The sequence below is a fragment of the Coptis chinensis genome, chromosome 2, assembly GCF_015680905.1.
Source record: "Coptis chinensis isolate HL-2020 chromosome 2, ASM1568090v1, whole genome shotgun sequence".
NCBI classification, from domain to species: domain Eukaryota; kingdom Viridiplantae; phylum Streptophyta; class Magnoliopsida; order Ranunculales; family Ranunculaceae; genus Coptis; species Coptis chinensis.
The window spans coordinates 6,534,434-6,559,059 of record NC_141457.1 but is presented as its reverse complement, the minus strand read 5'-3'; the positions used below and the strand labels follow the sequence as shown (position 1 = coordinate 6,559,059).

General features: G+C 37.2%; 2 protein-coding genes and 1 long non-coding RNA gene across 3 annotated transcripts; 1 reads left to right on the top strand and 2 right to left on the bottom strand.

Annotated features, from left to right (window-relative positions):
• The first annotated feature begins 1,591 nt into the window (after positions 1-1,591).
• Positions 1,592-2,708, top strand: LOC147514593 (uncharacterized). The gene is made up of 3 exons (XR_015213239.1): positions 1,592-1,746; positions 1,828-2,015; positions 2,104-2,708. It is a non-coding gene; the product is annotated as an uncharacterized LOC147514593 (long non-coding RNA).
• Positions 2,709-4,380: 1,672 nt separating this feature from the next.
• LOC147514592 (G-box-binding factor 1-like) lies at positions 4,381-16,471 on the bottom strand. Its single transcript, XM_086584178.1, has 12 exons — positions 16,270-16,471; positions 15,810-15,933; positions 15,687-15,734; positions 15,479-15,568; positions 15,271-15,357; positions 14,813-14,964; positions 14,650-14,707; positions 14,291-14,339; positions 13,959-14,206; positions 13,250-13,327; positions 10,865-10,990; positions 4,381-4,769 (listed from the first exon to the last, which is right to left on the bottom strand). The coding sequence occupies exons 2-12, from the start codon at positions 15,870-15,872 to the stop codon at positions 4,656-4,658; spliced, it is 1,113 nt and encodes a 370-aa protein (XP_086440304.1). The 5' UTR covers positions 15,873-15,933; positions 16,270-16,471; the 3' UTR covers positions 4,381-4,655.
• Positions 16,472-16,977: 506 nt separating this feature from the next.
• Positions 16,978-22,264, bottom strand: LOC147514591 (sm-like protein LSM7). Its single transcript, XM_086584185.1, has 6 exons — positions 22,033-22,264; positions 21,857-21,906; positions 21,705-21,786; positions 20,672-20,743; positions 19,533-19,585; positions 16,978-17,301 (listed from the first exon to the last, which is right to left on the bottom strand). Exons 2-6 carry the CDS (start codon positions 21,857-21,859, stop codon positions 17,212-17,214), a joined length of 300 nt encoding a protein of 99 aa, XP_086440311.1. The 5' UTR covers positions 21,860-21,906; positions 22,033-22,264; the 3' UTR covers positions 16,978-17,211.
• Positions 22,265-24,626: the final 2,362 nt, after the last annotated feature.

Sequence of the window (24,626 nt, the reverse complement as noted above, 5' to 3'; positions counted from 1 at the left end):
TATTGATTTGCTTTTAATTTAGATTAGCAGACCAAGAAAAAGCAATATGAAGAAAAATAAGTGTTGTTAGTGGATGGGTTGGAGAAGGTGTTAGTAGATTGGATGAAGATGAAAAAAGATGGAGGATGGAAAACTAGGGTTAGAGTTCATTACTTACTCTACCCAAAATTTATAGGGTTTAGTCTGATACAATAGAAACATGAAAGTAGAAAACACATTCTGTATCTGTCGTATTGACAAAAGGGAGCGCACACCCTCACTAAGCCCATACACAAAGGGCGCACGCACCTTATGCTTTAACAATAAGGATAGAATCAGCTATATTCCGGACCGATTCGTAGCCACATTGTATCCTTTCTTGAATTGGAAGATGCAAGTAAAACCAGAGTTCTTTCGAAACGATGGAATACCGTGTGTTGTTCGCTCTCAAACTTGAATTTCCATCAACCGTGTTATGAAAGAGAGACAAAGAGCGGGATAGATTTTAAGGATTACGTTTATCAGACGCTTATTCTTCATGACGAGTATGCGAACCGTGCTACGCATCGGTGTTTTTTCAAATTTTTAAACCTGTGGCTCTAACATCTCTCTGATAATATGATTTTTTGAATTCTAGTTATAATTTAAAAAATAATATAAAAACATTAGGAGGGGTTGAATATAATTTGAGTGACGTGAATGAGGTTTTCTAAATTATTTTAAATAATATGAAGCTAATTCTAATTTCAATAAAGTGATAGAGTTTTTGGTAAATTATTTAAAAAGGAAGGAGCTGATTAGAATAATTAAGGGAGGTGGTTCTAAAATCATAAAATAAATAGATTACAAATACACAGTTCAGTTGAGAAATTTTCCTTAAGTGACATTAGAAAGATTTTTCTAAATTATTAATAAAAAAGAACTTGTTCTAATATTAGCTAGAGAAATTAGGGATAATTATATAATTTAAGTGATATTAGAGAGGTTTTTCTAAATTATTAATAAATAGGGGGTTTGTTCTAATTTTTGTGAGGGAGGTGTTTTGAAATTGTGCAACTATGGAGATTACAAATTGCCTACTCGATAGTTTAGAGGAGTTCCTAAATACCCGGCTATCATATAGTGTAGAGATGGCTCAGATGTAGACAAGTTTCGTCTGTATGTCAAGGATGAATATGTTAGTCATATTATCACTTGGATCGGTTTTGCTATTTCAGGGACTTTTACCTTTTCATGGCGTCTGGAAAACTAGAAAAGCTTCCTTGTTGCCTACTTAGTTGCAAAGCTTTAGAAGTTTTGACATTGCACCATGTTAATGTCAAACTATCCTCAATTGCTGGGATTCCATTGCTTAAACATTTATCGCTCTGGTCGGCAGAGTTGACTGACAATATATCTGCCCCTAAGTCCCTAACCAACTTATTTTCAGCTGTCCTATGCTGGAATATTTGCACATGAGTCGTTGTTCATGGGATCATTCCATTGTTCTTACGATTTATGCTCCTAACCTTAAGGACCTGAGCATCCATGATACTTTTGATGCGCATAAAATCATAATTGTTGCTCCCAATCTGTATAAGATTTTTTATGTATCCAACTGATATTAGTTTAGAGAACCTATCATCTGTGTTTGACGCAGGCTTTTGTTTTAGAATTCCTCCTGGTTCAGATGACACAGTCTTAGATGTTCTTGTTCTACGGACAACTATGATTCTGATGGGGTTGAGTAATGTGGGTCGACTATGTTTAGGCTTTCACTTTATGGAGGTATGATAACTTATTCATGTAATTTCATTTGACAAAAATTTGTTATGTTTAAATTTAAACTAATTAAGGTGTGTTTTTCAGTTTTTAACCAGGGTTCAGGATTTATTTGCGTGTCTGCCTGCTTCATGTGCTAGTCTTAAACATTTGAGGATTCATATTAAACCTTGCAAACGCCAGGTCCAAGCGATAACCATATTATTGAGGAGTTATCCTAGCCCATATTATTGAGGAGTTATCCTAGCTTGCAATCTCTTGAGATAGATAACCTGGTACTGATAGAACCATCAGTAAGCTCTTTTTTTAAGATTATGTAATCTATAAATGATTTTTCACTGACAAAAATCTAACGCTCATCAGGGAGAACCTGCATTTACAAATGTGCTTACCAAGGAAGAATATTTCCAGACAGAGGAGCTGTCTACACAAGACATTTTGAGGCACCTTAAAACAGTTCGATTTGATTCTTTTAGTGGAAGTGAGAGTGAATTTTACATCACACTATATTTGCTTGAGAATGCACCTATTATGGAGAAAATGGACATCTTTTATGCATACGAAATGCGGAAAGATTTAACGAGGCAAGCGGGTATCAGTGAGACGTTAATGGCATTAAACAAAGTTTCTTCCCTTGCAGAAATATTTCTCCTGGTGAATAATTTGTGTTTTTCTAGTGGCGTTTGCATGAGCTACTTTGAACCACATTAAAGTTTCTGTTGCTTTAGTATCCTCGGATTCAAGTCTTGGGTTTGGTAGCACTTGTGCTCAGAACTTGTATAGTGGTCTAACATGGAGCACTGTGGTTTTCCTTTTTTATCATTTCCGTACAATTTAAATTTTCTGACGCACTCTGAAGTTAGAACATGTATTGGTCTTTGCACATGATGCAAAAGCAAATTTTGCTTCAGTTGTGCATCGTTTTGTACAATACCTTCGAAGTTTATCTTATCCACATTGAGTAGACTGCCTTCCGAGTTTTTCATTTGATAACGCCTTCCAATATATGAAAATCGTTAGCCAAATACGGGCTTTCATTTATTAAAACCTGTGTACTAGCGCAGCAGATATTGAAGGTAAGCATTGCTTGTACATGGTAGAGTAGAACAATCTCACCTCTGTACAGTTCTGTATTGCACAATATCAGAAACTGTGGTTCAGACCAAACGTTAAAAAAACAAAAATCAGCTGTCTGCTGCTGGCGAAGACAATTTAAATGCAAACTTGCAATCCCGTTAATTGAACTGAACAATTTTTTTGGGTTAACAATTTCAGCTATGAAATATGTAAAACAGAACTTAGGGGTTGTAAATTATACATTAACATGCTATTCGAGTTATGAACATACCTACCCGAATATTAAAAATGATAACCTTAAGAGTATTGTTATAAAACCAAACAAATAGCTAACTCCCACGACTCTTGGGTAACAAGAGATTCATGATAGATTATATTATATCTAGTAGGACTACGATCCTACGATCTAGGGAGTAGCTTATATTGGGGATGGATCCTTGATACATGTAGGCAAACCTAAGTGGTTACAGGGGTGATGAAAATATAACATCAAATTCAATTATCCCCTTCTTAGAAATTAAAGGATTAGAAGGTCAATTTTGTTTACCTAGAACAATCAAACACTAACAAAGAAGATTAGACGTTAATAGATTTGTAGGTTGTTAATCTTACAAATGAGAGCTAATCTGTGTTCCAAAAGTTAATTCAAATACCAATTTTCAGTCTCCAGTATCAGGAAGAAACTGACCATAAGACCTCCCATACAAAATGAACAAAGTATTTGTTACTGACGGACCCAATTTGTGTTGTTGGGCAGAATCTCAAAAAAAAAACGATTATTACAAGTGTGCCATTAATCTCAAAAAATCTTAAAAAAAAACAATTATTATAAATATGCTATTGGTCACAAAAAATTAGATTCGAAAACCCCAAACTTAAACGAATTTGGGTTGTTGTTTTGACTAAGTCCCAACGATTTAAATTTACACCGCTTGGGGACTTAGTCCAAACGATGTACCACACCGGTCAATAGCCTAAAAAATAAACTTTATATTTTTTGTGTCCAATCCAACGATACGGCCACACCGCTAGACCGAGTCCAAGATCGAGTCCAAACGAAAACGGCGGCCATGTCGTTTGGGATTTGAACTTAAAAATCCATTGAACATACGGCCACATCATTTTGGACTCAGTCCAAACGGTGTGGCCATATCGTTTGGGATTTTGACTTCAAAAAATATAAAATTCTATTTTTTGGGCTCTTGACCGGTGTGGCCAAATTGTTTGGGATTTAATCCAAACAACCTAGCTGGGTCATTTAAGTTTGGGGTTTGCCCAAAACAAATTGGGGTCCGGCAGTAATAGGACCCATGAATGAACAAAGAGATTGGTTAAAAACCATTGAACAACTGGCTAAGGCCTTACGATTCATTTTCTTAGAGCCTATCAGCCTACGCTCTTTTTCATTTCTATTACACAGTAATGAGTTGACCGAGCTACCAGGACCCCAGCCCAGGCCTAACCCAATTTTGAATTAGGCATAATTTTTTCACGCCATAGGTTTCTAAATTCCAACGCCCAGGTTGCATCCTTAAATAGTTAAAAATAAGAGAGACCGAGAGAGATTTTAAACAGGTAACGACATAAAACTTACCACACATCCTTCACAATTAATTTAACAACTCTGACATGGTAAATTACATATTTTCCCTTGTGTTACCTGCATTCTTTTTCTCACAGGAAAGTTACAGATTCATATATAAGAATGCTGTTAAACAAAATACAGAAATGGTTAAGGCTCTGATTTAGTATCAACATCAAACAAAGATGTGTTGCAGAACAGGGTCGAAGCTGTTACTAATACTGAGTCAACGATGTATAGCTATCTGGATACCAGGTCATTTTCCCTCGGGAATTCCATCACCATTGACAGACGGTGAAAGTGATGTGTTGCCATTCATAACTTTGAGCCTAGATACCGCATCTTCTCCATACAACTGAGTCAGCTCACCCTATCACAAGAAACTCATTAAGTCAGACTGAAAAGATTTGTTTCAGTAACTTGCCTTCATTAAAAATGGATAATCTTATTAGAAGTATAAGAGCGCACACCCTCTCATCTAGCACAAATAAGGGGCACACGCCCCTTCTTACTCGAGTCACCATATTCATCGCTTGTACATATCCTTTCTTATTGGTTTTCTATTTTATGTTCATGTGTAGTAAGGATTGACATCAATCCCTTAGATTTAGGAACTTGCCAACTCTATATAAACCATTGTGTAAACCCTAATAAGATATGAAAATTCTCTCAAATCTCTCTTCATCTTATTATGGTATAAGCCTAATTTCGATCATAACCCTAGCCGCTCAAAGCTTCCACCCTCTCAATTCTCAATGGCCGAACCCAACAACACCCATAATGACTCTCCTCTAGGATCTGATGATCCTTTCTTTATGCACCATTCTAATAGCCCCACGGCTGTTCTCGTATCTCCTATGTTATCCGGTGACGATTATCCAACATGGTTGCGGTCTATCTCTACAGCACTTTGAGCAAAAAATAAATTCAGTTTTGTTGATGGCTCCATCCCACCACCACTCACTACTCCTAAAGAAAAAGCTAACTGGTCACGATTGATGGGATGATGGGCTTTTGGTAGCTATATGCCGAAATGAGCCAAAATTTTGTATTCCTCCGAAATTTCAGCTACACTATAAAAACAAGATTAGGGTTTTAACCAAAAGGTGACGAGAGATTTGTGAGTTTTTCTAAAAGGGGACTTTGGGTGTTCTATTGAACAAAGTGAGTGTGTAACACTATTTGATTCTCTCAATTTGAAACTTCTCATTTGGCTGTAGATTAGGCGTAAGCCAAACCACTTAAATCTTTGTCTCTACTACTTGGTTGGTTATTTCTTGCATACTTGATACTTTGTTTGCTTTGGTTGGTTGTGATTTACCACTCCTCTCAAGTTGTTGTTGTTGTTGTTGTTGTTATCGCCATTTGTAGTTGTTATCGCTTTCGTTGCACAACGATGTGATGATCTAGTTGCTTCATGGATTCTCAATTCTGTTACTCCATATATCCATGGAAGCATTCTCTATGCCGAATCTGCATCAGAAATCTGAAAAGATCTAAGTGACCATTTTTCACAGACTAACGCACCCAAGGTTTTTCAACTAAAAGACTCTGTCACTCTTCTCAAACAAAATAACCGTCCAATATCTATTTACTTCACTTTGCTTAAATCTTTATGGGATGAATTAAGTTTCTGTCTACTATTCCTACTTGTACTTGTGGTCATGCATCTATTTTTGCCAACGAAATTGAAGACAGTCGTTCTATGAAATTCATGCAAGGCCTCGATAATCGTTTTCAATCCATTCGCAGTCAGATTCTCTTAATGGATTCATTTCCTCGTCTGTCCATGATTTATTCTTTAATCCGGCAGGAAGAGAAGCAACAAGAAATTCATGCCCTCTCTCTTCCTTCTGCTCCTGATGTTGCTGCCCTGAATACCCAATTTAAAAGGCCCATCTGGGCTCTTTCTTCGAAACCAGGCCAATCCAAATCTCAGCCAAGCAACAGTAGCTTGCAACAGCCTAGGGGGCGCGCGCCCTCAGATTCAATGTAAATTGAGGGCGCATGCCCCTTCTCCTCACGTCCTTTCTGTAATCACTGTAACAGGGTTGGACATCATATTGGTATGTGTTATAAATTGCACGGGTATCCCTCAAAGCCTGCTCAAGCCCATTCAGTAGCCACAGACTCCAATCCTCCTATTTTCTCCACAAAACAATACAACCAACTTCTCAGTATGCTTGATTTAGGTAGTATCACTTCGCAAGCAAACCTGACAGGTATTTCTCTCTCGTGTTTCTCTAAATCTATATGGATCATCGACTCTGGTGCTACAAACCATATATGTTCATCGTTATATCTTTTTTCTCATTATAAAGCTTGTTTCACACATTCCACTCTTAAACTTCCGGATGGGACAGATCACTTAATCATTCATGTTAGTAGTGTTATTCTTTCTCCTCTATTGCGTCTCGACAATGTTTTATTTGTTCCCACCTTTCATTTTAACTTGCTTTCTATTAGTGCTAGTCAAGTCTCACCCTATCTCTATCACCTTCACTAATGATTCTTACATTTTTCAGGACCAATTATCGAAGAAGACGATTGGATTGGGACGGCTTAATGGGGGACTCTACCATCTTCAACTAGCTTCAATTTGCTCATCCTACCACTCCACCACAAATAATTGATGACACTATCGCTTAGGCCATCTCTCTTCTACTTTGCAGATTTTAGCTAAGCAATTTCCTTTTATTTCTAGTTCCACTAATGCTACTTGTCACGTATGTCCGCAAGCTAAGCAAACACGTTTATCTTTTTCCCAAAATTCAATAAAAATTATTAGACCTTTTCAAATAATTCATTGTGATATTTGGAATCCTTTTCATTTACCATCATATTCCAATGCACGTTTTTTATTAACTATTGTTGATGATTTTAGTCGTGCTACATAGATTTACCTTATGACTGTCAAATCTGAAACTGCTATGTATATACAATCTTTTTTTGCCATGGTCCATACTCAATTTCATTCTAAAATACATTCGCTCATATCTAACCATGACAACATTGATGACCAATTTAATGAAATCCAAGTCTTTTGATCCAACAATAGATCCGAATTTATATCCCACACCATGCAACAATTTTTTTCCAACCATGGGGTTATCCACCAACGTAGTTGCGTTGCCACCCCACAACAAAACATTAAACACCACCACTTACTCAATGTTGCCCGAGTATTACGTTTTCAAGCTCATTTCCCATTATCTTTCTGGGGTGAATGCATTCTCACCACAGGCTATCTCATTAACAAACTTCCTAGCCCTTTATTATTACATGGCAAATCACCTCATGAGATTTTGTTTACAACACCTCCCACTATTGCACATCTTTGTGTTTTTGGTTGTTTATATTTTGCTCACAACATTTCCATTAAAAATAAATTTGATCAAAGAGGTAAACCTGGCATCTTTATTGGCTATCCCTATGCTCAAAAAGGCTATTGCAATCTTTCTTCAAAAAAAAAATTAGATCTTGTGACATGTTTTTTCATGAACATGTTTTCCCTTATCAACACTTATCTTCCACACCATCCAACCTACTTGTTTATCCCTTACCCATCCAAGACAATAAAACTTTTGAAATTCAATCTTCTCCGCCTGTAGCTCCTGCAGTCAGAGGGCACACACCCCCTACTCCAGAGCAAATAGAGAGCGCACACCCCTTCCCTCCAGACGATCTTCTTGCATAATCAACTCCACCAACCACAGACCCTCCTCCAACACCACATGCAACTTTGGATCCCCCTACCTCACCTCGATCTCATAGTGTGAAACCCTCCATCACTTCTCATCAAAGATTATTACTGTTCTACTCTCACCAAGGCACCCATAGTCCCTTGTTCGGTTAATCTCATCCAATCGGACTCTAAGGTAACAAGGTCTTCCACCCCATATCCTATAGCTTTATATGATTATGACACTAATTTTTCTCCTTGTCATAAATTTTTTTTATCTAAAGTGTCTTCTTCAGTTGTTCCTACATCTTTTTCTCAAGCTGTCAAAATTCTAGAATGACGAGCTGCTATGGCTGCTGAAATTTCAGCTTTGGAAAAAAATAACACATGAACTCTTGTTCCTTTATCATCTCATCATAAGCATATTGGTTGTAAATGGGTTTTCAATATCAAATATCATTCAGATGGCTCTATTGAGCGTTACAAAACTCGTCTTGTTACTAAGGGTTACCATCAGATTGCAAGCCCAGATTATCATGACACTTTTGCTCCTGTTGCAAAATTAGTCACTCTCCGATTACTTCTTTCCATTGCTGCTATCCGGAACTGGTCCCTTCATCAATTGGATGTCCACAATGCTTTTCTCCAAGGTGATTTGGATGAAACCGTCTACATGACTTTACCTCCTGGCTTTGCCAAACAGGAGGAGCACAAGGTACATCGCCTCAATAAGTCCTTATATATGGACTCAAGCAGGCTACTCGGCAATGGTTTGTCAAACTATCTACCGCTCTCATCGACGCCGGATTCATTCAGTCTAAGTCTGATTATTTTCTGATCACTAATATTCGTGGTTTTTATTCTACATTTGTTCTTGTTTATGTGGATAACATTCTAATAATCACAGGCAACAATCCATCTGTCATTCAGAACTTGAAGCAATTTTTAGAAACAAATTTTTATATCAAGGACTTGGGACGTCTTAAATATTTCTTGGGTATTGAAGTGACTCGCTCCAAAGAAGGATTACTCCTTACACAGCACAAGTGTATCTTAGACATTCCGTCTGATTGTGGTACTACTGGTGGTCGCATTTCTGAGTTCCCTATGGAATAGAACATCAATCTCAATACCGACGATGGCACATTACTCCAAGATCCTACAATCTACCGTCGCCTGATTGGGCGTCTTCTATATCTCACGGTTACACAACCAGATATAACCTACTCTGTTCATTATCTCCGTCGTTTCCTGCAGTCCCCACGGACTCCACATCTAGATGTTGCTCATCGTATCCTCCACTACCTTAAAGGTTCGATCAACAAAGGGATTCTATTATCTGCTACTAGTTTTTTGCACATCCCTGGCTTCTGTGACTAATTGGGTTGGTTGTCCTATCACTCGCCATTCTACTATTGGTTATTGTACTTTTCTTGGTTCTAGTCCTATCTCCTGGAAAACAAAAAAACAAAGCACAGTGTCACGTTCTTCCGCTGAAGCAGAATATCGCTCCATGGCCACCCTTGCATGTGAACTTCAACGGTTAAAGTATCTTATGCATGACTTAAGCTTCTCTCACTCCTCTCCGATAACCATGTTCTGTGACAATCAAACCGCCCACCATATCTCTCAGAATCCAATTTTTCATGAACGAACGAAGCACATTGAATTGGACTGTCATTTCTTACGCCAAAAAATACAAGCCAAGTTATTATCTCCGAAGTTCGTTCCATCCTCTGCTAACACCTTCACTAAACCTCTCGGCAAAGACAACTTTCTGAGATTAATTCGCAAGTTGGGAGTTCTTGACATTCACTTTCCAACTTAAGAGGGAGTATTAGATGTAAGAGAGCGCATGCCCTCTCATCCAGCACAAATAAGGGGGGCACACCCCTTCTTACTCGAGTCACCATATTCATCGCCTGTACAGATCCTTTCTTATTGGTTTATATTTTATGTTCACGTGTATAGTAAGGACTGTAAATTCTATATAAACAATTGTGTAAACCCTAATAAGATATGAAAGAGGTAAATATTCTCTCAAATCTCTCAAATCTTATCAAATCTCTTCACTGAAATTTGACCAACTGGCCTGGTTTCGAATTACCAAAATCATTTATTTTGCGACAATACATGGATGTCTACTGAGATAAAGGCTGTTGGAAAAGTGTTTTCTATTAGGCACATCTTTAGTGGCTCATGGCACATTCGATCAGACACAAATCATTTACAGTTTTGCACAACTCCAAAAATTGGACATGTTTGGATCATCTAAGTGCTATTATCACAAAATGCAACTTTGGAGATGGGCAATAGAGCGACTGAGCACAAGGTGGTGCAACTGTGACAACTTCTGTGAATATATATGTTTCTAAGTCGTACTCATAAAATTTTGAATCCTATACCTAGTATCTGCTGAATCGATGGACAAATATGTCAACGAAACATCTTGGATGGTAATTTTTTTTTTTTATTATTGGTAAGCCTGTTTTAAATGAGATCAGTAACTCTTTGATGCTGGCAAGGTTCGAACCCCAGACCTCTGGTATCATCACCCAAAAATTTTACCAATTTTGCTAGTTGGCACCAGCAAAACCCCAGACCTTGGATGGTAATTTGTTCAATACCAAAACTATTTGGACAAGGAAAGTTATTGGATTAATGGTCTTGACAAGGCTACTTACAACGTGGAAGGTAAGTGGTAGTAAACATGATAAAAGAAGTTTAGACTTGTGAATATTCAGAGACGAATAATGGAAATAGAAAAGGATGTCACAATATACCAATAAGGAAGCATTGTCGTTAGTGAGCTTCTGGCGTTCCTCAGCAAGCTTCTCAAGTTCTTTTCGGAGATTTTGATTCTCATTGCTCAAATTCTCCACCTTCACTTGCAGCTCTTCACACTCGGCCTGGAAACAAAACATGGAACATGGTAAATGAATTTAATTTACAAACAGAGGAGCATGAGATATGAACTTTTATAGAAAGAGGACCACGACAATACATGAATATCTTCTTCCACATTTTTTTATTTGTTCGACCCATATATTTAGAAATGACTTCATTAATCCAATCAAATAGAAGTTTTAGGATGACATATCCTCCAGTACAAGGGAAGTCAAAACAGAAAGAGACCAATAAAATAGGAGTGACTAACATCTCAAGCGCCATCAAAATCACTCCCCAATGAAGATTCCCTCTAAAACAAAAAACCCCCAAAAGGAGGATTCACTCTTCGTAATCTTCACCAGGCGAACACCAACTCTTTGATCGTAATGATTAGGGTTGTGCAAAAAACCACCAGACCCAAACCGAACCAAGTGATATGGGTCGGTTAACCGTTATGTGATGGTTTGGATCGGTTGGAAAATTTGAAGAACCGACTAGGTTGGTTTGGTTGTCAGTTTGTAAAGTTGTAAACCACAAATAACTTACCAGAACCGCAATTATGTGTTATATATAATATAAAATTGACTTTTCATGTTTGACTAATTGACCTAACCTAGCTTATTCCTTTTTATCTCTTTCAACAGTTTTCACTTAAATTATAATTTCTAGGGCAACACAGCCGCCGCCCCCCAATCCTCCATTTCGCACCCACTAGTCCTCCACCATTTACAAAGGTATCTATATCTATGCTATTCTCAACCTCTACCCTTCCATTTTATGTCTTTTTCTTCCATTCTCCACTTCTTAATTTTCATTTGAATTGACTTATTGTCCTTGGTAGTGTTTTGTCAGGTTTGTCTACACAACTCTTCCTTGGTAGGATTTTTGAAATTCATAGACAAAGTAACAACATAGTTGGGTTCCCATTTCTGAAGTGATTTTGACGGTTTGATTCAGTTAAGGTCGGTTAACCGCACAATTATTGGTTTGGATTGGTCTATGGTTTGATAGAAATAGGTCGGTTCGGTTCTTGGATCAGTCAAGTATAGATAGGTGGTTCGGTTCAGTTCCTCTAAGTCTCTAACACTTAAACCGATAGGGTCAGTTGGATGACGGTTTCAACCCAAAACCGACCCATGCACACCCCTACTAATGATGACCTACTCCATGGTTAATGAACAATACTCGAAGTGTCTTCTATTTCTCTCCAAGTCTCCAACCATATGCCCCACACGACAGACTAATGATGACCTACTCCATGGTTAATGAATGATACTCGAAGTGTCTTCTATTTCTCTCCAAGTCTCCAACCATATACCCCACACGACAGCAGACTGTGGAATGATCCTTAAGATCTTTTTTGGTGAAAAGGGGGAAAAATTGTTATCCAATTTTACACCGTGAATTCTATTCTAACACCAAATAAGAAATGGGGAAAATAAATTAATAAAACAAAATACGAGTTCTAGAGAAGAAAGAACTTTCAGAAATTTGTTGCTGCCCATGGTAGAATGAATTCTAAGAACCACAAAAATGCTCATAATGGGCACAACTAAAGTTTACTATACAAATTCATATACGTATTCTACAATTCCAGAACAATGTAACTTTCACTATGCCTATGTTTAAGCATATAGCTCATAACAAAATCCCCAAAGTTACAACTGGCTAGATGTGAAGATCATCGTCAAGCTGTGAGTAATGCTGAAGAAGGGGAAGGGATGCTAAATTGGAGATGGTGCAGTTTAGTAAAATTCAAGTCAATAATTCAGGACCTAGTACTTAAATATCTGGTATAGAGCCTATAGCCTTTCAACCCAAATTTCACTTTTTTTTTTTTTTTTGTTATTATCAGTAAAATGTGATGTGTATATATATAATCATAAAGTCGAATAGGATGAGATATGCCTCTCAAATACAACAAAGGGAAAGCAAAATAAAGAGCAAGACATTACATAATTTTCAGCGGACATGTGTAACTACAATTTATTTTTACTTTTTATGACGCTTTTTTTACAACTTAAATACTCATTTAGTTGTTATTTTTTGGTTAACTCATAAAGTTTCTATAACTCAAGCCCTACACTAGAAACCTACATATTCAATTGGATCTCATATAACAGACGTCAAGGTACAAACAGAGACCAGCGTTATTACTAAGTTGGTGTCACTGTGTCAGTTTTCAAACGAATGTTATGGAGGCAAGCACAATCGATGAAAAGAAGCAAAGACCAGGCAAGATATTGTACAGTGCAAGATTGCTTAGAACATATGTCTACCTGCTTGCGTAATCTTGATCTTCGAGCTGACTCCCTATTAGAAAGTTTCCTCCTTTGTCTTTTCATTTCACGTTCATCCTGTTTAACATATAAACTCAGGTAAGTGGAAATACAATTGTAGGAGCACACCATTTACAGAACTTCCATTAGAATGTTTGCCTTCATAATATAGATAATGAGTATCAGTGTATGTATGTACCACTCAGATCTTCTATAACGTGCAATGCGAGTTTTGATGCAGCAAATTTTTCGGGTCTTTAATACTATATTTTATTTCCATGTATGTATTTACATATTCAAAATAACTACTTCTGCTGTTCATTTATCTCTGCAGGCATGCATCATGTTTTCCAAGAAGTAACAGAAGATGCACATATATCAGGTGAACATTTTAGTAAGTTAAAATGTACGCCCCACATCAATTTTAAGCTCCGGCTTAACTGTGGGGGGTAATCCAAGTAAATAGTTTGAAGGGTAAAGGAACAACGAAAGAGTATGACATCTGGTAACGGTGAGGATGGATAATGACTTGATCCACAAAGTGGAAGTGTTTGTTGCTCCCAATTAAAGTTTATCAGTATGCTACGTAGTCACGTGATATTCCAATATATCCTAAAGGAGTTAAGGTCTGTAATTCTAAAATTTTATAGCTGTAGAAGAAAGTGACAACATGATTCAGAAAGAAATATATTAAAATATGAATGCATACTTGACCGAATAGGTGATCAGGCACCATGCCCTCATGTCCAGCTGCTGGCAAGACACCAGATGCATTTGGTCTCACCCTTGAAGGCATGGCGCCAACATGAGATGCACTCCAGAGGTCCATCCCTATATTCAAATTGGTCGCAGCCATATCTCCAGCTGGATTCCCTGGCAGAGGAATTGGAAGATTTGCAGAAGGTTCTCCCTTTCCATTTAAAGAACTGTGGTGAGCGGGGTTATGTGCATTTGCTCCTGAAGAGAGTGGTTAGTATTAAAGTTACTAATTATTATTTAATAATTTTTTGAAATTATGTGCTTCATAAATGACAACAGTACCATCTTCAAGCATCTTGTCAAAGCTTCTGTTCTTATTCGCCAATATATCCTGAGAAAAAGCACGACTACTATTTTTAGATTCTCACCCAAGAGAGGGATAATAGCAATAGAGGTCTTTGAATGATCAAGTTCAAAACTTGATAAGCCGAACAAGTGAAAAATATTCCACTTAGAAAAAGGCCACACGCCAAACTTGTATTAATTGGTAAAAGGCTAAAAGCTGCCTAGTATAAACGACACAACCTAGAAAGTGGCATAATCAGTTAACAAGGCCAATTTCTACAGTCATTCATTGAGTTGTTTAACACAGGGAATAAGGAACAGAAAGATGGGAAGGAAAAAAGCATGGAAGTACATACTTTACGACTAATATTCTCATCACTGGCATCTGATGAGCCTTCACTTCCACTTTCACCACTGTTTGCAGGACATTAGAATAAAAATATAGCAACAAATTAATAATGATAACTGAATATATAATAAGAGAACCAGAAGAGTATATCAGACAAATTGTATAACCACCTCTGTGAGCCACCATCATTTCCAGAACCTGAAGCTGCCTTTCCACTTTCTTTTGACTTGCCAACCAAACCAATGTTCTCCGAGCTCTTGACTTTCTTCGCTGGAGTCTCTTTTCCCTCCGTCTTTCCAGTAGTTACTGGCGCACCCTGAGCCTGTAAAGAAAATGGTCAAGGAAAGTATCAATGTATGCAGATACGGTCATGATTTCTTAACGCCTTTTGACAGAATATTCCACAAGTCAAAATGGTGATTGCACAGTGGTAATAGATGACACTTCCTATAATGGGTGCAACCACCAGGCACCTAGCTGTCATATGAAAGAATACCAATGGGCACAGAGAGGTCTTCTCTCCACTACTCGAAGTAGTACAGAGCATCCAGTAATCTATCTAAATATGTTCCATAAAATACACTCCACAAGCACAACATCAGACCATAAGAAAAGATGTAGAAATTACCGTAGCCATGTTAGGATGAGGATAAAGACCTGCATGAGGATATAGAGCAGGATACGGGATCGGGGTTCCATACGGTGATACCAAATGCTGGAAGAGAAGAAAAGAAACGAAAAACAAAGGTAAAACAATTAAGAACATTTTCTAAAATTGAAAAACATGTTGTTATAGAATTTTCATTCGCCTAACACATTAACATTGATAAAATTACCTGGCCACCCCACATATACGGATACGGAGTTGGACTAGCGACAGTTGGAGCAAAGAAAGGAGGTTGAGTAGCTCCAGCACCATAGTATGCCTATTCAAGGAGCTAACAGATGAGACACTATTACATTCAGCTAGACACTAAAAAGAATGCACAGAAACATAACCATATGACTCTAAACTAATAAACTACAAAGCATTAATATTTCAACCTGCATCGGGCCTGGCCAATCAGGATACGCAGACGTCGTTGGTGTTTCCTGGGAATAAAAACGATCACGGTATTAGACACCATTTTTATTTATTATTTACATTTTTGAGGCACAGTGGCGGACCTGAGATGAAGCAGTTGGTCCAGAAGGCTTTGCAGCAGGTGTAGTCTCTTCACCAGACCCCATTGAGATGAGCAGAAAAAACTCACAAAATTTACTTATATTGATTCCAAATGCATAATCTTTCCTGTATAGTAAGCATAACATAGGTGATTCAATTCATTTTACTAAAATATGGTCCCACTTTCTTCATTTTGTACAACTAATTTTGTTAAAGTTTACAAATTTCAGGTGTTTCAGGTGATTCCAATTATGCTTAGCAACGGAAATAAATGCCATGGACATCAAGTTTCAACATTTGGCAAGAATTAGTACAAAGATCAATCCAATTTCACTCGAAACAAGAAAATTAGTCCAATTTTTTATTTTTTCCAACCAACAAAGAAAAGGAAAGAGAAAAATAAAAGACCGTTACTCATCAATTTAAATTTGGAAAAAATAATTTAGAGACTGACTGACTGACCTGTTTTCATGGAGTTACAGAGAGGCTGAAAAGAGTAGTGATGTGGATGTCCATGTCGGACTAAAAACCAAATTTTGATAACCCCAGATCTTTTCTTTTTTTTTTGACGGTCCTGATTTGTTTTTCGGTTATCTACTAGTCGACGGTTTAGATATGTGTGAGTGCCTTCTGATTAGGCATTCCACGTTTCATTATTTTCAACTAGTAGTTACTCACCAACTGTGTCACTATTATTGGGTGAGTAGGAAAACAGTGGGACCTTTGACGACCATTGTTGGATAGTTTAATAATCTAATCCATAAATTATATGAGGAAACAGGCATGTTTTTCTTTTTCGTCTGAACTCTGAAGAACTTTTCGTGCACTGTACATACCGTATTGCCATCTAACTATCTAAGAATATAATTCTTCCAAAAGCTGGTTTTCATACTTTTGAATATACTTCTGCTACTGAGATGTGAAATGAACGCACTACTGAGACGCTTTACTTTCTGAATGGATCAGTCATCAATCATTCAGTGTGTTTAATGTAGATGAGCGTTATGTTGAAAGTTGAAACAAATTATTGGTTTTACTACAGCGTAGCCATGCATCTGGGGCAAAGCAAGCAATGCTTTACAGTTTACACAGTCTCCTCTCTCTCTCTCCATGCATATGGGCACTTTGGATCATCATGTCCACCTTCCATTGGGGTCTAGTAGAATCTGCTTTCCCCACGAAAAAACCTTATGGTGGCTTATTACAACCATAATACTATTTCATAGTAACACAAATATCACTTAGTTTCCAAAAGAGTTAGTTTAAACTCGTAATGAACCAATTTTGAAAGTTTTATCAGGCAAACTTTAAAAGACAGTCGATTGACTAGTAGATAAGGGCGTAAGAACACACCAAGGATACACCTTAAAACAGTTAAATTCAAGTAGCTACAGAGGCAAAAGATTAAGCCCCATCTGGCTGGATAAAGGGGTTGGCAATCTCATCAGTACCATCAGTTGGGGATACAAGCATCACCGCAGTCCCCCTACAAACCTGCAAATAAGTATAACGTCAAAATTACAGAAGTAACCCCATGTAGCTGATATCAATAAAAAAAAAATTGTTTTATAATTATCAGTAGAGATACCCGGTATCTATATCAGCATAAAATTATACATGTACTCCCATTCTTACAAAGTCATACAATTAACTGCAAGAACTCAATTGTTTTAAACTATGAACTATACCAAATAAATCACTTGAAGAAGCAGATGAATTCAAATCGTTCACTCTAGAATCTCATATTTCTGGCCAAATGTTCACAATGCTGGGAGCTTCATATTACTTGCATCTTTTATTTACAACAATTTCCCACGTTAAGAAACTATTTGCAGTGTAGGGGGATACACTTATCTCTTTTGGGTATTGATTATACACTATTGGATTCGGACTTCAAATTTAGTAATGTGTAAATGTATCAAAGTCATTACCGGATATTCAATTGCAGCCCTAATCATGTGTTTGGATTTTCGACCCAGATCATTACTTTGGTTCCACAATCGGGATTTTCTAGCTTGATCTTTACACAAATTCAATACTACCAATGAGACTGCTAAAAATTAAAAGGAAAAAAAAATGCTTCCCTCAACTCCCATAGATTAAGGGAGCCTTCAACCGTTTGCAGAGTACAAGTGTACAAGTTAAAATGGGCATACCTAAAGAGTAAGTACAGGAAGAAGTCGGGGAAACGGATATTACTAATGTGCATCAGTAGATACCTTTGTAACCATTTTGGAAACAGTAAAAGAGTTCACATAGCAGGACTCTTTACGCCTTTGTAGAAACAGTGGAGAGAGAAGCATTTATTGTTTTTCGACCTTTATAAGAGAAAAGAAGAAACTGTCCAAACGGATGCCCAAATCATCTACTACATATGCCATTTAATTGGGGGACTTCAAGGTGAACTCAAACACTCGGCGGGTGAGGGAACTCACTAGAAAACCCCACCTCTGGACTCTAACCACTAGGTGCATAAACATAACTATTAGTCACATTTGTCGATCTTTCTGTGATCGGGTTAAAACTTAAAAAGCTAAGCACACGATTACAGGTAGGGCTGGTCATCGAGCGAGTCGAGTCGAGCTTTAGCGAGTTCGAGTCGAGCTCAAATTCTTTCGAGCCGAGCTCGAGTTGGCTCATCAAGTATCCGAGTAGCTCTCGAGTCTGGATCTTGACAGTTTAGAGCTATATGTTCGAACTCCATCACAAGTTTTCAATATTTATTTGATTTGTTTTGTTCATAAGTTTGAAATTCGAACATATTCTAGATATAAGTGAGCAAAAATAGATATATAATACTTACTAAATATCAAAATAATATACAGAGACAATCTCACGATATACGAGAGTGTGATTACAATTCACTAAAATAACAATGAACCTCTATCTAACAAGTATTATAAGGTGAACACATTATTGTTGCAATCAATATGTGATAAGCTATTAAAATTCAACACACTATTATAACAATTATCCTGTGTTTTAACAAAATAATCTAAAATACGAGTAGTTTCGAGTAGCTCGCGAGCTACTTGATTTCGAGCTCGAGCTGTAAAACGTGCTCATATTTGACTCATATTTTAAAATGAGCGAGCTCGAGCCGAGCCCAAAACGAGTCGAGCACCGAGTTGCTAACGAGCATCGAGCCTGATGACCAGCCCTAATTACAGGTCATGCAAGTTGATTGTCTATATGGATATGGACAATAGGGGCATCTCAACATTGTGAGAAACAACAAGAGTGTCTCATCAATGGCAACTAAAACCTACAATTTGACATAAATGACTGCTTATGGGGTTTGGAATGTTGACATAATGAACATACCAAAATTAAGGTGGACTATAAACATAAAATAACTAGCAATGCAAATTTGGATGTGACCAGCCATAGCTCATAACCATATAATCACTTAAGGTTGTCGTCGAAATTTTTCAACAAATCACTTTACAATTAAGTTACATTGACACGGATACGTGTCCGTATCCCCCATATCCGACACGGATACGAAGTGTCTGACACGGCGAAATATAAAAAATTGAGGTATCTCACATACAATAATGTGTCTGTGGTGTGTCCGACACGGACATGTAGATACGTATCCGACACAGATTATATAATACAATATAGCATGTCCATGCAACATTACATAACTTTAAAATAAAATAATAACAAATTTCATTTGTTCAATGTTTCAAAATCCAATAAACATGTATAGAGAGACATACTATTAGGCCAAGACGCCGGGTCTGGTCAGTATTCTTTAGTGGATCATCTGGATCTGCAGCACAAAAGCAAACAACAAGATTAATTACGATGACCTGAAGCTATCACAATCAAGTATGATATAATGACAACTAACAAAATTAGTACATCTAGTATGATCTGAAAGTTCCATACCACACAATGACTAAATGGAAAAGTTCAGATGAACATCAGCATATAGATTCACTACACTTGATATTTACATTGTAAATAGAAATTCTTAAAGTGTTTGAGAGTGGTTCTTTGATTCTTTCACTTTAGGCCCCACCATTGTTGAAAATCTCAAATTTTGTTCTGGAGATGAACAAACGATATAGGCAAAGAAGATTCCAAAAATAATTATTTGTTACTATTCAATGATATAGCTAACAAATGGACTATTATTTGTTATCTACCACAAGGATTCGTAAAAAGTAGGTCGTATCAGCAAATAGGCTTCAACTCTTAATTGTTATTGGGAAAGAAAAATAAAATATAAAATATCTTCTTATTAAGTTGCATAGTACATGTCTAACAAGTTCGGGTCTTTTAAACAACACCTTATCCCACTCGATTAAACAATTCTTGTGCCACCAGCAATCCGTGGGATTATTGGTAAGAGATGGCAAAGTTTTCCACCAGATGCAAAAGTGACGCAATACTCCTTAATTAGGCTAGTACAATTGGAACATCAATCTAATTTAGCACAAGAGAACAACACCTAGGATAAACTCTCGGCTGTAGTTCAGATAAGAAAGTGATTGTCTAACCTGTAATTCCAAATAGAGAATGATATATGAATTTTAGGTATATTTCCAGACAGAGAATGTCACAGACGACACATCGCAAAAAGCTAAAAGGTCACTTCCGTCCAACCATTACTGTAGGATGTAAGCAGTACTAAGCACACGTGATTTGCTAAAAGAAACTTAATTTCCTACACAAGACAGTATCTATTTCATTGACATTGGGACCATGGATTGTGGCTCAGCAGATACATATTCACCTGATAGACTACATCTCAATTGCAACAACCACCAAACCAGCAACGGACTAAAAGGATGAAAAGGAAATAAGAGAGAATAATCACAGTTATGCTCGTTTCAAGGGAATTATTTAATACCTCTGAGAAATTCTATTGCTTCATCGAGCACAAGGTTCAGTAACTGATCATATCCTTTCAGCGTCCCTGTGACTATTAGCAGAAGATTACTCAAGTCAACAATTATGCACCTAGTTTTGGATTCAAAAATTCTATATCAACCGTATTAAAATCCTATAGCTCATCACCAACCAGGACGCTGAAATAATGGCACTAATTGTATATCCAGAATAAATGCAAGAGACAAATTACCAAAGCGGGAGGTAAGACAATGATAAAAAGCTACTTCCATATCCACGTTAATTCGTTAAAAAATGCAGATAAAAATTAGATAAAAAGTTGATGGACTGTCCCCACACTCCTAACCAAATTCTCAACCAGGACTCACTCAGCCTACTCCAACAGAGAAAAACAACTGGTGTCAACGAACTCCCCCTCCCTCCCTCCCCCAACAAACACACACACACACGTTGAACAACTAGGACAACCCAGAAATTTGTTAGACAAACTTCCTTTAGACTCAAAACTAGCCAGCCCCTCCTCCCAAACCTACAAATTTAAAACTCTTCTGAGCCCCTGGTGTGTTCCACGCTACACTCTGGAGACCAAAGCAAAACTATGCAGACTCAATGTCTGCTGCCGATGTAGGACAAACTGCCAAGCGCACTACCATGAAGAAATCTCTTAAGTGATCCATCATCCACTGAGAGGTAAACTCACCCAGGATGGATTTGGGAGATCAACAAATATACAGGGTACAAGTACACAACGTCAGAACAGCCCACATAAGCACTATCCACCAAACCCTCTAGTAAACAAAGAACAAACAACCCATACTAGAGAGTAGAAACAATCCGTGTGTCTAAAGGCTTGTCCACAAAAATGACCTTCCTAGTTTCCTATAAGTTAAAAACTAAGCAACATAAGCAATGAGACATTAAGTGAAGGCCCCTTAAGTCACACATTTGAAGTTTCTTCTGAAAGGTATTCAGTTAAAATTGAAGAAATATGAAACCAAGAAATTGAGGACGTGCAAGAAGAGGCCACAACTGACCTTGTCTTCCACCAGTAAGCTTGACTTGTACACCCTTGTCAACAAATTTGGCCAAATCGAGAACTGTTTCCTTCCGGCCTGACTGAAAATAAAACATGCTAATTAACCGAAAATTATTTCTAGAGAAAGAAATAAAAATAAATAAAACGTACCATGATATTATGGTCTAGTGAATCTTCTTGATCCTTTAGCAAAGATTAACCTGAAATTTTACAACGGTCACATCAATTAGGCGTCCCACATTCATTCTTGAAAAAACCCTCTACGGCTAGAATTAATTATTAAAAAATAAAAAAATAAAAAATGGACATTGAAAACAAGTAGTAACCTTATACAGTGAAGAGAGTTGAGACGATGAGTTTGCAGGAAGGCAGTTCAAAAATAATAATAATAAACCAAACTTGTGCCTTTCGCGCCGTGCCCTAGAGAGTGTTTACTTGACACGTCCCGTCTTGTGGTACAATTGTACAAACAGCCCACAACTGGTCCGCACCAAGACCCTTTTGTTAATTAGTCTGGGGTGGAATTACCAAATTGGAGATGCTCAAGTTTCTTGAATTGCTGTCTATGCAATAAAGCCTTGATCTTGAACTAGAGTTGTCAATGGGCCGGGCTAGGCCCGAAGCCCAATTGGATCCAAACTGATAACATAGGGATTTAGACTTCAAATTAGGCCCAATATCTCTACTACTTATAAACAGCGTGGGCAACTTAGCCAAATAAACTGGCAATTGGTTCTGCAATTCTGCCTCTTTTTAATTTCGTGGCACATGTTTTATTTTTTTTAGCCGAGTTTTTTTTTTTTTTGCTTATGTTATGTTGGCCCACCATAAAAAAAAAGTATGAGAGAGAGAGAGAGGTGTTTCTTTGTATGAAAGAGAGAGACACGTGGTTCTAAAAGATGAGAGAGAAAGAGGCGACGTGGGAACCATGTGCCCAGGACTAGTAGTCTTAATGGACCAGTTCTGGACATGCTTATGTCCACTCCGTTAGTAGTCCAGCCCGACATTTGGATACTTATAGTTGTAGTTTTTATTTGTTTTTAAACCTAATCAATATTAGTTTAAGTTTAACATAGTTAGAACAAAAAAAATTTGTGTTTTGTTGGATAAGGTTGTGGTTGCCATTGATGAGACACTTGGAGCATCTCTAGGTGGTGGTAGTATACTCTTCAAATTTAAATAAAAATTTTGGAAAATTTGATCGCAAATTTCAACCAACTCTAAGTGATCGCAAATATCGACCGCAAACCCCACCACGCACGTCATTAGTAATGTCGCGCTCCAGTACCACTATCGTGTGTCATTTGTATTGGCGTGCGCCAATACTAATGTCGCGTGCTATGTCTGTTTAAATGCCGCACGACATTCGAACTTTTGTCATTTCACACATTTTTTTTCAACCTAGTTTCTCTAGTTTTAACAAACAAAATGGATTCCGACAACGAATACATCTATAATAACCAAACAAGATGGAGTGGTGACGGTGACGAATATGAAAATAGTGGTAATAGTGCACTGGTTTAGCGCAATCCCATGGGTGATCTAGATATCCAACGCCACAGAATGGGTGTCGGACGTGAATTTCAGATTGGCCAGCTATCACAGCCGATGTTTTCAGCATGGACCTGTACACACATTTGTTCCAATGTCAGATCCCCCTTAGTCAGAATCGCTTTGGATTTTCAGTTTGAATGATCCGAGTGGCCAGACGATTTATCATCCCATTTCTTTTATTGATGACACTCGCGTCGTACAGTTAAAGCCTAACAGTTGATTATTTACGTTTATTGTGAAAATGTCATAAATTATTAATGAATAATTATTTCAGGATGAGCTATGCATAAGATATAAAACATGTCTTCGTGTAAATGATGGTTTGCGCTCCTCGGTATTCGCCTACAGTGTTGAGAGAGAAAGACTTCTTTCCCAGACTCATGTGGATTACGACGATTTACAACGCCAGATTGATGAGTTATAGGCTTAGATTCATCGCACAAGGGTAAGTTCATCACATGGACAGACGGAGAGTTTAGCAGAAGGACAGTCGAGGAGGAGTTCACGGCAGAGGAGGCGTATGTAGGAAGTGAGAACTTTATGATTTATAATATTAAGTTTGCTGTATGATGACTATTATTATGTTGTGTGATTTAGAATTGTTCGTTTGATCATTTTGATAAGTTATAATTTACTTATTTTTATCAATTTGATTTAGCAAATAAATTGTAATTTTTATTAATAGAACGACAACTAATACATGATTGCAAAAACATAAAATAAAAATAAATAAATAAAATACAACTATTATATATCACCCTTATTACATGCTACTAGAGTTACTCTAGTTATCAAGTCAGTCATCATTTTTTTCATCATTGACTCCTTCATCATCGGAAGCTTCATTTGTAGTACTTGATCCAGAATTTTTTCATATTTAGCTACAATTGTTTTTTGTTTTAACTCTAAAGCCCTTCGCAAACGAGAATTGACTTTGTCGATTAACATTGCCAACAACCTAGTCTCATTTTCCTCCTCTCTAACACGGAGTTTTTCTTGCTTTAAAAATAATTTTTTTTGTGTCTTATCTTGCTTCAATTTTATCATAGTTTGAAATTGCCCATTTAGAATCTCTTATCTATTTCTTCGACTTTCCTTAAAAGATTTAAGAAATTTATCTATATTTTTAGCAGTGGATGCAACATTACCCTTGACAGTAGAAACAATTTTCTTGTTCTTCACAATTTCTTTGTTCTGCTTCCTACTAACCGACCTCTCCAAAAAATCTTCGGTACTATTAGGATCGTATTTTGAGTACAATGAAGGTGAAGGGTTAGAGTGAGGCATTGAAGGGGTTGGGGGTTGAGGGTGAATAATCGAAGCCTTCAAGATCTCCGGATCTTGCTTTCTTTTTTGGTCTTGGAGT